Source organism: Channa argus, chromosome 19, assembly GCF_033026475.1.
Source record: "Channa argus isolate prfri chromosome 19, Channa argus male v1.0, whole genome shotgun sequence".
In the NCBI taxonomy this organism is placed as follows: domain Eukaryota; kingdom Metazoa; phylum Chordata; class Actinopteri; order Anabantiformes; family Channidae; genus Channa; species Channa argus.
In genome coordinates, this window is record NC_090215.1 from 8,667,310 (window position 1) to 8,682,263 (window position 14,954).

The 14,954-nt window shown below is 38.9% G+C and overlaps 1 protein-coding gene across 1 annotated transcript; it reads left to right on the forward strand.

Annotated features, from left to right (window-relative positions):
- Window positions 1-871: 871 nt before the first annotated feature.
- On the forward strand, window positions 872-12,923 carry mtmr6 (myotubularin related protein 6). The gene is made up of 15 exons (XM_067485925.1): window positions 872-1,091; window positions 3,541-3,672; window positions 5,661-5,823; window positions 6,480-6,637; window positions 7,788-7,916; window positions 8,483-8,617; window positions 8,715-8,847; window positions 9,002-9,111; window positions 9,324-9,449; window positions 9,616-9,665; window positions 10,275-10,368; window positions 10,485-10,591; window positions 11,414-11,548; window positions 11,665-11,791; window positions 12,264-12,923. Exons 1-15 carry the CDS (start codon window positions 1,068-1,070, stop codon window positions 12,603-12,605), a joined length of 1,965 nt encoding a protein of 654 aa, XP_067342026.1. The 5' UTR covers window positions 872-1,067; the 3' UTR covers window positions 12,606-12,923.
- Window positions 12,924-14,954: the final 2,031 nt, after the last annotated feature.

Here is a 14,954-nt window from a genome sequence, read left to right on the forward strand (position 1 = left end):
TGTAGGGTTACACACGTTGTTTCACTCCCAGTCAGTTTTTCTAACTTTTCACATTCCAGATTTGCTTTATCGGGGCATGATTTATATATTTTTATTCTTTTATTATTCCCTTGACTTATTGGTTACAGTTGAATTCCACTGAATCCTATCGATCTACAGTATGTTCTATTCAACATAATGTATGTACAGTAAAAATGTACGATGTGATTTGTTAAATTGTATATTATTTACCATCCATCCATCATCTGTGCCACTATCACTGGAGCATCCAGGACAGGTCCTTTAAAAAAAAAAAAAAATCACTTACACTGCACTACTATCACTTTAAAGCCTCTGTTCATAATTTACTTGCACTATATCCATTGCACTACTGCCCACCATAGCCTTATTTATTTATTATTGTTATATTCTTACTTCTGTTTATAGCTCACCACAGTATATATCCATTTTCCTTAAATTTCTACTTATGTACATGTCCACTTACAATACTAACTTATTTATTTATGCAATAACTGGATATCCTTTTGCTGCTATTGCACTCTTGGTTAGACCTAAACTGCATTTCGTTGCATTGTACTTGTACATGTGTCATGACAATAAAGTTGAATCTAATCTAATCTAATCTAATCTAATCTAATCTAGTGTCTCACAGTAATATGCGCCTTAAGAGCATATTATAAACTTAAATAACAGTGTGACCTAAGACATCATTACCTATAACTACCTATAAATATGTTGCATACATGTTACAATGTACTAAACAGAGTCTGATTTTGCTTAATCAGGACTGAACAGGCTTCATTAAGGTTCGTTCGGGTTCTAAATGAATACACAAACTGGTGCTTTTATTCTGAAATCCCCACTCGGCAAGTGTTGACGTGGTCGACGGGGTCTTTACGCGGATGGATGAGTACAGTAATTGACAATAAACACATATCGGATGCCTTCGACAAAGTAAGCGAGGTCCGTGCAGCACTTTGCGCCATCGTGTTATCAATGATACAGTTATCTTCGTACGGTGTCGATTGAAGCTCTTCGCTTGCTGACAGCTGTTTGGACTCGGACAAATGGAGCACATCCGAACCCCGAAGGTAACGTTAGCTTACATCTTCAGCGTTAACGTTAGCCAAATGCAAATGGACGGGATGGTGCAAGTCAGCAGCAGTTTGGCCTTATCGCTTAACGATTTGTAAACTGCATGGGTGCGGTAACGTTTGTCGGGCCATTAACAGTATTTGGTCTGCGTGAATGTGAATCCGACTTTTAGCATTACGGCTAACAGGTGTCGCCAGCAGCTTGGAGCGGGAGAGAGACGTGACGAGCATCAATGAGTTGTTTGTCTTTCCCGTGCACCATATATCATTGTTACTACTTGCACACTGTGTGATTAATAAAGGGGAGTGTCGAGGCAGCCAGTTCATTCATAATGATAAACACCTCAAGGAGGAACTGAGCTATATCCAGGTTTACATACAGCATGCGTTTAACATGATGTCTGCTAGTGTTAGGAGGTGTTCAGCCATGGGAAACCACTAAAGGCCTTAATGTCCTTTAATGTAGTCTCGCTATTTTCCCATCGGTTTTTCCCGAAACCGACAACCATAACAACCAGTGATTGGGATTTGTTAAACATGCCTGTTGTTGGCATTGCTAATAAAAGCCATTCAGATTACAGGTGAAAGTGTACATTTCAGATCCAGAAAGACTAGAGTGCAAAACCATGATAGCAAACAACATGTCACTGTCCACTTACTTAAAAGATATAACTTTCAATTAGCTTCCCTTAGTTTTAGTTTGGGGACTACGTGGGTATTAATTATAATAACTATTCCACTGCCTTCCCTATATAAAAATGCCTCCCTACTTCTACCTAAAAAGGATGATGTCATCTGGAGGAGTTTCTTTAGTTTAGATGTCATCTAGGTTGCAGGTTCCATCTTCCTCCAAAACTTTGCCAACTAACATCTTCGGAGCTAAAAAAAATAACTACTAGATTATATCATGCGGAGGAGAGTTTAGCTATTGGTCAACTTGAAGGAAAGAGATCATTTTAAATAGGGAAGGCACAGGAATGTTAAGTGATATTCATATACACGCTCTCCCCAAACTAGAGCCATTGTAGGCAAGCTGAAAATCTGTCAAGTCGCCCTTTAACATGTACGGTTTAGATGCGGTTATGATGCGGTTTAGACCTAATTTTTTTAATGCTTGTATTTGTGAGGCTGTGTACAATAAAGGAAACAGTCTAGTTTTCCACTCCTAGGTAACTGCTCATTAAAGCAAAGTGCATGGAGTTTATAGGTAAGATAGATTGGGAGCAGGTGGGTGTGAATGCAGGTGGAAGGTATTGCCATGTAAAAATGGCAATGTTTTTTTTCTTAAACCTTAAATATTGTTGAAAAAGTGGATGATACTATATGTTAATGCTGCTGTAAAACAATTAACTCATGAACAAAGTATACAGGATTGAAACTTTGTGGTAATTATTTTGAAGCAAATCATCAACTTTCTATTTAGTCGGAAAGAGATGTTTTGTTTTTCTCTCTTTCCTTCTCTTACTAACTCATTCACTTACAAGCAACCCCTCACTTCCTGTAAGTGCTTAGAAACCTGCCTGTGAAAGACAATTGGTTGCTGGGAGACTGTGAGCTCGACCATTTCACCATATCAGAGAGTAACAGGAAAACGGAAACAATGAAGGATGTCTGAGTCAACAACTCAGCTGTGATGAATCATGGATTTAGACAGTTGGCTGGCTTACTGTCCAGATCCAGCAGCTCAGATGTCCCCTGATCACAGACCGTACATCACTAGTAAAACTCAGCACGTTTTTAACAATAAGTAGAGTAAATGTAGGAACTGCTCTTGTTAAGACCTGTGAGATATAACGATATATGAAAAGACAAAACAGGTTGCATCATTGTATGACAATATGCACACAATAAACATATTTTTTTCAGAACTGGAGGTTTTGTGTCAAACATAATTAATGGAGTTTTACACAGACAAATGTTTGGTGTACCACAAGTGCCTTCCTGTTTGAACACCTGTTGACTGTATATGTTGTACTGTGTATGTGCTTATCGGTGCTGAGGGATAATTAAGAAACACAAGGCTGCACCTCAGCTGTGAAGCAATAGGTTCAATTTTTAATGGAAATGGTAAAATGAGAAATATGAGTTGTGTTTGACTTTTGTATATTCAATTGCTAATAATTTATTATGGTTGTTACATGATTACTACTATCGTTAGACATTTTTTCATATGCAGAAATCATTTGTTGCATTCCCTGTAATGGAACTCACAGCTAACAGTGAAGCCAGGTGAATAGGAGTAGGTAGAGTGCCAGCTGGATCGTACACCAAGAGCCACTTAGAGCTGTTTTGTGGCAGATTCCGTTCCTGTCAGCAAGATGCTTTTTCTTTTTTCTCTTTCCAGCATACATACCTTTGCACCATGCAGAAGAAGTTAATGTTACTGCTAACAACCAATAATCCCTGACTGCTGCCATTCTTGGTGTGTGTGTGTGTGTGTTTGCAGGTGGAGCAGGTGCGGCTGGTGGATCGCTTCAGCAACAAATTCACAAAGGGCACACTGTACCTCACAGCTACACATCTCATCTTTGTGGAAAGTCACTCTAATAACTCAACTTCTGCTGGACAGGAGGTCTGGGTGAGTACTTCTGGTGGTGACTGCAGTCTGCTACTATTACATGTGTCAATCGCTGCCTCTTTTTCCGCCAACTACATACCATAACTTAGTACACAAAATCAGTCCACCCAGAGCCACACAAAAACAGCCACCACAAGTATTGGACAAAAGGAGAGAATGTGCAAGCTTTTATGTGTCAGGAGGAAGTAGGGTAGAGGTTCAAAGGGCTCATTACATGGTAAGATATAGCAAGGTGTCCTGTTTGTGTTTGTGTGTCTTTTTGTCCTCCACCCGAAAGAGGATTACTGTTACAACTTCATGAGAAATGGGTTATTGATGTCTGGCATCAACGATCAGCAGGGGAACCTGATTTGCAGATCATCTCCTTTTTTTTTATGTCGCTGTGACAAAACAGTAGCACTGGTGGGATATAAGAGCAGTGTGGCAGAAACAGAAAAACTTGAGTTACGACATGAGTTGAATTACCATAGTACTGTTGTATTAGTCAAGTGCGGTCATTAGAAACAGTAGATTATTTGGAATTCATAGTTGAGAAATGATATTTATTATGAAAAGAATAAAGTTAATGCAATCCGAACACACAATGCTCTGTATTTTCCAAACACCTTTCAGTAGCACTGCATTTTTTGGGGCATAATTTGATGATGTACAGCAGTAAAACATTGCTGTAGAATTTACATAGCCACTGTGGTTCGATCTGGATAGTGGAAATGTCAGCATGGTATAAAATGCTTCACGCAGCAGATTCAGGCCATGGCTCCAACCAACCTTCCTGCTTTATTTGCTTAGAAATGGAAACATTTACTTTTCCTCTTTATTGTGGTGTACATGCCCACTGCAGTTTGTGTTGGTCTATGTGTGTATGAGCAGAGTGGTTAAAAAAAAGATGTGTAAAACCCAAATAAAAACAGAATGCAATGATTTGCAAATCTCACCAACCCATATTTTATTCACAGTAGAACACATCAGATGTTGAAACTGATTATAGCTCATTATGAATTTGATGAGAGCTACACATCCTAAAATGAGCATTTCAGAGAGTCAAAGCCTCTCAAATGTGAAGATGAGCAGAGGTTCACCAATCTGCAACAAACTGTTTCTAAATTGTGGAACAATTTCTCAGTGTGTAAAATTTTGAAGACGTAGAAGACAACAAAGGCTTTGGACTGTTGAGCAGCTAGAATCCTACATCAGACAAGACAGGGACAACATTCCTCTCCTATAACTCTAGAAACTCCTCACTTCCCAGATGTTTACAGACAAATGTAAAAAGAAGAGGCGATGCTACATTGATAGCAAACCATGCCCTGTTCCAACGTTTTTGAGATGTGTTGCTTCCATCAAATTGAAAAGGAGCTAATATTGTCCATGAAATGGTAAAAGTCTCAGTTTCAACATTGGATATGTTGTTTATGTTCTATTGTGAATAAAATATGTGTTGATGAGATTTGCAAATCATTCCATTCAGTTTTTATTTACGTTTTACCCATCGTCCCAACTTTTTTCGAATTAGGGTTAAAACAGATTAGGCATAAAATTCTGAACTCCGGTGCAATGTAATGCATAGCTCTGCCATGAATTCTACTTTTACAAGGTAATGATTCTCAGTTTTTAGGTTTAAACTGTAAAGTTAGTAATTCTACTATGTGTTTATTGTTGAGCTTAAAGTGGGTATTGGAATCTTACTGGAGTACATTATAAGAAGATTAAATAGGTTATTTAACGTAGGCTCTAAAGAGCAATTTTGACATTCTTGCTTTTTGGGGTGTATATAAGTTACAGAAAATAATGAGACAAAACCCATCTTTTATTTCTTGTCTCAGTGCCTTACTGGCACTTTGCATTTTTAGCTACGTATTATATAGAATTAATTTGTTTTATTTTCAAATGGGAAGAAAAAGAAATATAACACCTAAATAAGAAAAACTAGGCATCCTATAATCAGCTCTCTCTCCTTGCTCTTTGCCTTCCTCCCTCCCTCCTTGCAGATTTTGCATCACCATATAGCCTCAGTGGAGAAGCTCTCCCTGACCACCACAGGCTGTCCTCTGGTCATCCAGTGCCGTAACTTCAGGGTGGTTAATTTTGTGGTACAGAGAGAGAGAGACTGCCATGACATCTACAGCTCGCTGCTGCATCTTCTACATCCTGGTGAGTTGCATCTGTCTGTGTTCTTGCTTTTCTATTCTTGCCTTTGTGTACTTGTATTTGTAAAACTTCTCAGATACTATGCCCAATACTATATTGGCCTCTGCAGGTAGGTGGTTTTGAGTCGTCTTAATAATTGATGACAACAAGAGTAAAGCAGAATGGAGGCTCCACTGTGCTAAATTTCACAGGTATAAACACTCATGTTGGTCAGAAATCTTTTAAAAATGTTTACAGTTTTGGGGCTGTGATCCACAGGAGAATTAAACATTAGCTAAGGTTTGCTGTGTTTTACATCTTCATATTCCTCAAAAGAATCTACAGTCCATGTTTTCCATGTTTCTCTATCCAGGATTATTATTTGTTTGTTTGTTTGTTTTCAGTAAAAGTTGCTCCATTCGTTAAACACGGGTTGCCACCATATTTGAAGAATTTTTGTTCTTGCCAAATTTGCTTAACTGCAATAGATTGATGAGGATTTTAATTTACTTGCTGATATGTGAGAACTGTAATACTAAAGTACTAAACTGTGAGTTTAGGAAAAAAGTGGTATCTACACATCCCTACTTTCTTGACTATTTTTATAACTATATTTATATGCGTAGGCAGTGTGTTCATCTTCATCTGTGTTTTATGAACCCATTTTCTCCTCTCCTCAGTATCCTACGAGGAGCTATATGCGTTCTCATACAACCCCAAACAGAATGACCAGCAAAGAGAGGAAGGGTGGCAGCTTATCGACCTGGGGGCAGAATTCGAGAGGATGGGTGTACCCTGTGACCAATGGCAGCTCACTGATGTCAACAGAGAATATAAGGTAGACCGCTGACCATGTGTTGTAACCTATAAGGGCAGAGACTTCCTCAACTGGGGGAGGTTTTAGCAGATTCTGCTTGTTTTTTGTTCTTTTTTGATGCACTAGCACACAGTCCTGTCTGGCAAAAACAAATGACACAGTCTTACCGATGTGATTCTTTTGAAGCAGGGGACTGTACATTCGCTACTATGCCATGTTGTATCTTGTTATAAAGTAAAAGATGTTAAAACTCAGTTAAATCTAAGTATCTAACTAAGAAACTAAAAAAATGAACCTAAATGACGTTGTCTTAGCCTTACATTCTTCCTAATCTGAACAAATGCATAAACGGCATAGATAATGTATGTGGTTCAATACCTGGAAGGAAACATTGTCTGTGCAAAATAAAAGTTGAAATACAGTCTAAAAGAAAGACTGATCCCAAATGGGTATTAGGGAAGGTCCGTAACAAATGAATTTGCTGAAAGCCGTTGAACCTTGGCATTTGTGTGCTTCTGACAAAAACTCCACCCACCACAAAGAAAAACTGCTCCAAGAAGTAAACACTTGACCACTTAACGATACATTAACTTGGAGCTGCCAATAAATACAAGCTGCACATGTTTTATGTAGCTTTTGAGCCTACTGTTATATTGTGTAGCTGTATTTTTGTCACTGTAAAGAACATAGCACTTACTATAGGTGTGCCCTGTGTGAACAATGTCCAGGCTTAATAGTGTAAACATGAGGCAAAGCATCCATGTGTTGTAATAAGCTGAATATGACTGAGGGTGTGGTGGTATTTTGGTGATTCAGTTACCTCAATATAATGCACAAACCAGTTTGACATTACCACACATTTTTAAGATTTTATGCATGTGGGTGTAAAAGAGGGTATTAGAGTTTCACTGCCACAGCTTTAAGTTTTTTCTCACTACCACCTACTTTGAAGAACCTTAAAGTGCAGGACATAATACTATAAACAAAATTAGTAAAGAAGAGTAATGTCTGTATTGTTCAATTGTTGCTTCTGCACAACATGTTTAGATACAGTTTTAAGGTTGGAAGTATCATCAGTTCTGATACAAATACTCTTAAGTCATGGCCACATCTTTGGTCTCTCTATGTGTGAATATATATGTGATGTGTGTGTTTCTGTGTGGTTTTCCAGGTGTGTGAGACATATCCACGTGACCTGTATGTTCCCATCACCGCCAGTAAGCCCATCATCGTTGGCAGTTCCAAATTCAGAAGCAAAGGACGTTTTCCTGTCCTCACATACTTTTACCATGAAAAGAAGGTATTTTTTTCTTACATAAACTGTAGTACAATGACAGCACAGGCTGTAAAAATGTGCCTTTTTTACTCCTTTTTACTCTTTTATTTTAATAAGGTTAATAAGGATTTGGTTGCTTTGTATTTTGTAGATGTTTGTAGAGAGAATGTGAGAAGGAAACATTTTATTTGTCAGGAAACTTAAAGCATGCATTTGAAAAACCAAAAAACATGTTTATAATTTTATAGTTCAAGTCCTTCCAGCAACAGAGCTAGAACAAAGAATTTCCATGAGGTGGCAGTAGAGTAAAGGCCAGAGAATTTCTAAAGCTGAAAGGATCTATTACCTGGATAATAGGAATGTTTTAAGCAAAATTAATGGCAATGCAAACATGGGATTATGTTTGCATTGCGATAAATAAGTTGTGCAAAGTTCAGATTTTGGCCTTGGCTTGCTCAATATAGAAGTTGCACTCTGTGTACGTGTATATGAATTCATACTTGACATTTCTCGTGTTATCAAATATTTCAGTTTTAATTGATAGTTTAGCAGCAGAATTTTCTATTTTTGCATGTCCCTCTATTGAGCAGGCAGCGGTGTGTCGATGCAGTCAGCCACTCTCTGGGTTCAGTGCACGGTGCTTAGAGGATGAGAGCATGCTCCAGGCCATCAGCAAAGCCAATCACAACAGCCGATTTGTCTACGTTATGGATACTAGGCCAAAGGTAAAGTGGCGAAAGCAAGGTTCCTTTTTTTTGTAATTGGTAGTATATGTGTGATAGTTTTGGTTTTATGTGTTTTTTTTTCTTCCCTCTTCTGCAGTTGAATGCATTAGCTAATCGAGCAGCGGGTAAAGGCTACGAAAACGAGGACAACTACTCCAATATCCGCTTCCAGTTTGTCGGCATCGAAAACATCCACGTAATGCGGAGCAGCCTGCAGAAAATGCTGGAAGGTTAAACATGTCGCTTCAGATATAAGGAAATATGCAAAATGGAAGAAATAAAACAAATATTATGAAAAACACTATTATAATTATGCACCCAAAAGGTGGCAATCACTTAATGAGTAACCTGAAATAATTTTCTGCCTATGAATGTTTCTCACAGTGGTTGGGAGTCGGTCTCTCTCCATGAGTGACTATCTTGTTGGTCTGGAGAGTTGTGGTTGGCTGCGGCATATCAAGGCCATTGTAGATGCAGCTATTTTTCTCGCCAAGGTACTTTTCATTTCCCACTTTTTCTGCTCCTTGATTTAAAAATTTCTGATAGTTTTTTAAAGTAACAAATTAAATTATGTAATAATAACCATAGTCTCACCTCTTACTTCTGTTAAGTCTTAAACGTGTCCACTTCCTCATCTTTGGCATATGCACTACTTTATTATAGACAGTGTTTGTCAAGGTATCCTCTGTCTCCCTCTTGATCGCAGGCAGTGACAGTGGAAGGAGCCAGTGTGTTGGTTCATTGTTCAGATGGATGGGACAGAACAGCTCAAGTCTGCTCCCTGGGAGCGCTGCTTATGGATCCTTACTACCGTACTATCAAGGGCTTCATGGTACCAGCACAAACGCCCACAGACACGCACTACCTGCACACAAAGACTCCATTTACTCCATTTGACCAGTTTACTAGCTGACATGCAACTGAGATTTTATGGTAGATGGTGTTGTCTCTTGCTTCAGGTTTGATTTTTTTTTTTTTTCCCCACCTTTGTCTCCTAGGTACTGATAGAGAAAGACTGGATCTCCTTTGGCCACAAGTTTGCAGACAGGTCAGGTTTCAAATGCTACAGTAACTGAAGCCACACATGGGCACTGTCTGCTATTTGAGGAGTATACAACATACAGCGCATGCAGTCATTTAAAATTTAATTTATGTCTCATCAGACCAAAATATCTGTTCCTCATGCATTCAGAGCCCTTTAAATGCAGGCCACTGTGCTTCACAAAACACAGCTTAGAACACGGCTTATTAATGGTTTTATACCCTTAACCTGGTCTATGCCTCTCTACAAAGGTGCAGAAACTACACTAGTCATTTTAATCTGCTCCAGTCAAGACCATTCTGAAGAAAAATTCAAGCAAACACAATGCACCAAGCCAGTTTTATGATACATTTTAAGATAGTTTTAAGATACATTCATGCTGTCATTAATAGGTAATGAATGTAAATAAAATTTATAGAACAGTAAAGTGCACAAAAATAAAAGGCTTTGAGATTTGTCAACAAAAGTAAAGTGCCTTAAAAATAAAATGAATTATTATTATTATTATTACTATTATTATTACTATGAATTCCTTTCAAGTGAGGTTGTATAATTCTTTAGAACACTTGTATTGTCGCTGTTACTGTACAGTGTATTTGAATTGCACACCTGTAGGTGCGGCCAGCTGGACAGTGATCCAAAGGAGGTGTCCCCTATCTTCACTCAGTTCCTGGAGTGTGTCTGGCAGCTCACAGAGCAGTTCCCTCAGGTGTGTTGGTTGTGGTTGAGTGATATGACCTGCAATGTATTTGCGTAGCTAAATGATGTTTGCCTTACATACATAAAGTGTTTGATGGTATTTATTTTATGATAACTTCTTCCTAGGCATTCGAGTTCAGTGAGTGGTTCCTGCTGCAGATTCATGAACACGTCCACTCCTGTCAATATGGAAACTTCCTTGGCAACAATCAGAGACAGAGAGAGGAGTTGCAGTGAGTCCAACACAGAGACAGTGGTGTGGAGTAGTTGGTGTGATGTTTCAAATTGTGCCTTCTCTTTTGTATTGGCTATAAAAACACACGTGCTAGTTCTAAAGAGGAGGAGTCTCTTTAAACGTTTCTATATGTCAAAGCGGCTGCACCTCTTTTGCTTGGTTTATTATCAGCTCTGTACTCTAAAAGGAGGAGGTCACTGAAAAACAAATATTGTCAGACAAACGCAGGTGATATTTGTCGCTCTGCTTTTACCCTTTAGCATTGACGTCTTATCTCTAAGGTAAACCCAGACAAGAGCAACAGACAAAAGCCCCTCCTCTTTGGCACATTGCCACAGAAGCATATTACATATTTCCACATATTGTTCCTATGTGAGAAAACACTCCTATGTTGTACCATGGTTATAAACTATGATGCTGTCATTATTTGCCCACAATCTACTGGGTTGGTCTATTATGTACATGACATCTCTTGCACGGCTGTCAAGTTTGAAACTGGGATTCTCATTCTACAGCTCTTCCTGGTTCTTTTTAAATTATTTTTTATTTGTTTATTTTTTAATGTTAATGGGATTTTTGGGGGGACTTTTAAATTTGAAGATGAAAGGACTGGACAGTGTCATTGTTCTACAAAACATAAAGCTTTTTGTTGCACCAGCCCCATTACCTGCTATGCTGCATTTTATTTTTAGTACATTAAAAGATTAATGGAGCAAATAGTCTCACACCTATATAAAGCAGCGAAACTAAGAGGAATGGTGTGTTTTTAATGTGTATTTTCTCAAATTGTGGCATAATCAATCTGCACTGCTTCTTCCAGGCTCAGAGAGCGGACTCACTCGCTGTGGGCGTACCTAATGAGCGAAAAACAGAACTACTTGAATCCGTTTTACAGCCCGGCTTACTCTGAAGCGCACCCTGTGCTGGAGCCTTCCACCCTGCCTTACCGTTTCAAGTCAGTAGAACTTTCCTCACCTGTTGTTCCACAATATGAAATACTTTATTAGTCCCTATTATTCTGTACACTGTCATATATACTGTATATGTGTGTGTTTTATTTATATTTCCAAGGTTCTGGACGAGCATGTACCACCAGTTTGATAGGCCCATGCACCCCCGTCAGTCTATCCTAAAAACCATTCTGACTCTAAAAGAGAACAGCCGCAAGGCAGAGGACACACTGCAAGCACTGGAGAGTGTGAGTTGGCACCCTAATTCTCCCTTGGTGACTCATATGGCAAACGTAGCCCTTTCGTTTTTTCCCCTTTTTCATTTGTTTAAAAGAACCATAGTTGAAATTTGATATGGTTTAGTTTCATTAGTTGCCAGTATTCCTTTTATGTTCCAAAAAACTCACTAAGTACTATGTACTACACTCACAGAGAAACCACCTACAGTACCATCAAAGTATTTACATTTATCCTGGAAACCTTTCGAATATTTATTCACAACTTGTGCTCAAGATGGTGCAGCACAACCACAGTCTGACAGATGGCCACTGAGCAGTGCACCAAAGGGATGTTAGTGCAGCTTTTTTACTTACCAGAGTAAACTAAAACGGACCTCTGTGTTTCTCTCTAACCTAAGTTAACTTTTTTGCTTTTTCTTTTAAGTAAATATCTAAAATAGTATTCTAATACTTTGTCTACTATTCCTTTGTCCCTGCCCAGAGGCTCCAACAGCTTGGCGTGACCTCAGAGCACCCTGAACCTCCTCACATTAGAGATCAGCGCTCCAACTCCAGCCCCATCCCGCCACGTCCCAATTCCCTTATCCTGGGGGCGCCCATCAACAACAAAGAAGTGCAGAGGCAGGAGGAGGACGAGCAGGAGGAGGTGGGTGAGGAGGCCACGGAGAGCACTGACACGGAACGGACGGTAGAGGGCAGCAGTGGCACCGAGAGCAGGAAGCAGAGCTATGGGGAGCTGGAAGGGACATTCAATAGTGACCTGGCCAAAGAAGAGCCAGCTGTTGTCAGTTTGGAGTTTGGCGTGGCACGCATGACCTGCTGAGAACAAACATGGGGATTGTGAGATACTGGGGAACGGGTTTACTGAATTATGTGTGTGTGCATGTGTGTGTGTGAGAGTGAAGAGGAAGTTGTCATTCTGTATGTGATTATGTGCTGATTACGCAATGGTCCTAAATGGGCCGAGGGGATGAAGTTGTATGTCTGTATAGTCTAAATCACTATAGGAAGCCTCGTTACTATGCTATTTACTGCACCTATATGAAAAAGGCTTGTTTTTTTTAATGAATGTTAAACTGCATTATAGAGAATTACTACTAGACCAGATGATAATAAATTCATCCAAAAAGTGGTAAATGTTCTAGTTTGTTCAGTTTTTTTTTTTTTTCATTTTAAAACATGTGTTCTTAATATTTCAAGTACATAGTTGGACTTTTTTCAACAAACCCACACAAAATCACTTTTTTGGCATCAGAAAAAATTAATTTCATCCAAAGCACTGATTCCAGCCTAATCTGCATGTTGTGCGTGACCTGAGCTGATTTTGTTCAATCTGACTGATTAGGGGAAAAAAAAACAAACATCAAATTCATTAAAGATAATCTAGCACTGGTAATTATGCTGAGCCAAAAACTGGGATAAAACACCAACTGCACCTCACAGTACAGCAGTTGGTGAATATTCACGTCTTAACTATACAGTGTGACAACAAGCAAATGGTTTATGAAATTCAGACCCAGAAGAGGATCAGCTGTCAACCATCACCCTCATTGATCGTTTAATCCTATTTTACATCTCATATTGATCAGAAAATCTTCATAATATGCATTAATCCCAAAAATCCTACGGTTTTTCTCTGTCTGTCATGTCAGTTACTTATTTATGGCAGCTGCCCGCGAAAAGAGGTCACTGCCACACATACACATCGCTTGTGGAAGTAGTGACTGCTATAGTTTTTTTAAGAGATACATTTTACTAAAGGTGTTTTCCTCTATTTCTCTCGATCAACAAATCACTTGTCATCTCTGACATTGTTCATTCACATAACCAAACACAATGTCTGTTATTAAAGGATGTAACGATTTTTGGGACATTTATATTTCTAGTGGAAATGGATGAATTATGAGAAAAATGGGCACATGGACACAAGCAAGGTAAGGGCCCCAACCCTTTCTTTTTAGGGTCTCTGCTTGGGGTTCATTCTCTTTATGGAGGTTTTGTATATGTTTTCGGTCATTTTGCAGCTCTTCAGAAGAGTTTCGGGTCAGTGTTCATCGTATTTTGGTTTGGCGTTGTGTCTTCAAACAAGAAGTATGAACTTAAACTTCAAAGGCTGTCCAGTAGCTAATCCCACAGTGTTATTATGTAGTAGTAGTACTGTAGAAAAGAGTAATAAAATAAGTTTGGCTGAATATAGCACTACATTTCACATCTTGGAGCATGGCATAGTTTTTTTTCTGGGTTAGTTGTACTACAGGGACCCTGGGGATGTGGCGTGTAAATTTGGGCCAGAAGTTCACATCTAGTTTTTGAGTCCAACTGTGTTTTGGCTCTGCTTTTATTTGCAAAGGTCTGTGATAATCTGTGTCATTTCCTGACTAAAGTTGAAACTTTGCTTTATATCAGCACATACAGGATTTTCTCATGTGGACTGGATTTACTGCACAAGCAAAAGTCCTCCAACAGCTTGTGATAGAAAGGAAGCGAGGTCAACCTGGAGGATGTTAAGAGTTGATGTTTGAAGCTTGTTTCTATTTTATGCAAATTCATTATCTATGTTTGTGCCGTGCTTTCCACAGCACTCAAGGCAAAAAGTTCATAACAACAGACTTGGTTCATTCAGCTGTATTTTATCCAGCCTGAGTGGCTCTAAATACTTTATGGAATTTGTTCTTGCAGTATTGGCAGTGAACTAGTTTAAACTCTTCACCATCCTCACACACTGAAGGAGTAAATGGAGTTTTGTGCGTACACACATAAGCACATTCACACGGCAAACAGACAAAGTGGCCATTGGCCTCAGACAAGCAAGGAGAATCAACCAATCATAAAGCCACAACAAGTTTGAATAAACAAAACCTGGCAGTGCAATGTGATGTACTGTACACACCCTCTGTGGCAGCTTTCTGTGAAGAGAAAAAGGGGCACAACAATTGGTGCATGTAGTAACCATAAGACAAGTGAAGAATGGGATCTGCGCTGTGAAACGGGATCATTCATCTTTGACCTCTTCATCTTTCACTACAAGGTTTTCCTAACATCTTGTGTTTTTATTCAAGTTTAGTTTTCTCTATTCCATTTCTGCTTTATTTCAAATTTAAACTCAAAGCCGATTCTGTGTGGAGGTAATAAAATGTTTCTTTAAGTGTTAATTTCTACACTAAGTAATGTA

What these genes read in the sequence shown, in the direction of transcription:
- mtmr6 (XM_067485925.1), top strand. Translation starts at nt 1,068, where the DNA reads ATGGAGCACATCCGAACCCCGAAG. An exon ending in TTATGGATACTAGGCCAAAG is followed by an intron (nt 8,618 to 8,714) that starts GTAAAGTGGCGA and finishes CCTCTTCTGCAG; the next exon opens with TTGAATGCATTAGCTAATCG. An exon ending in CACTGCAAGCACTGGAGAGT is followed by an intron (nt 11,792 to 12,263) that starts GTGAGTTGGCAC and finishes GTCCCTGCCCAG; the next exon opens with AGGCTCCAACAGCTTGGCGT.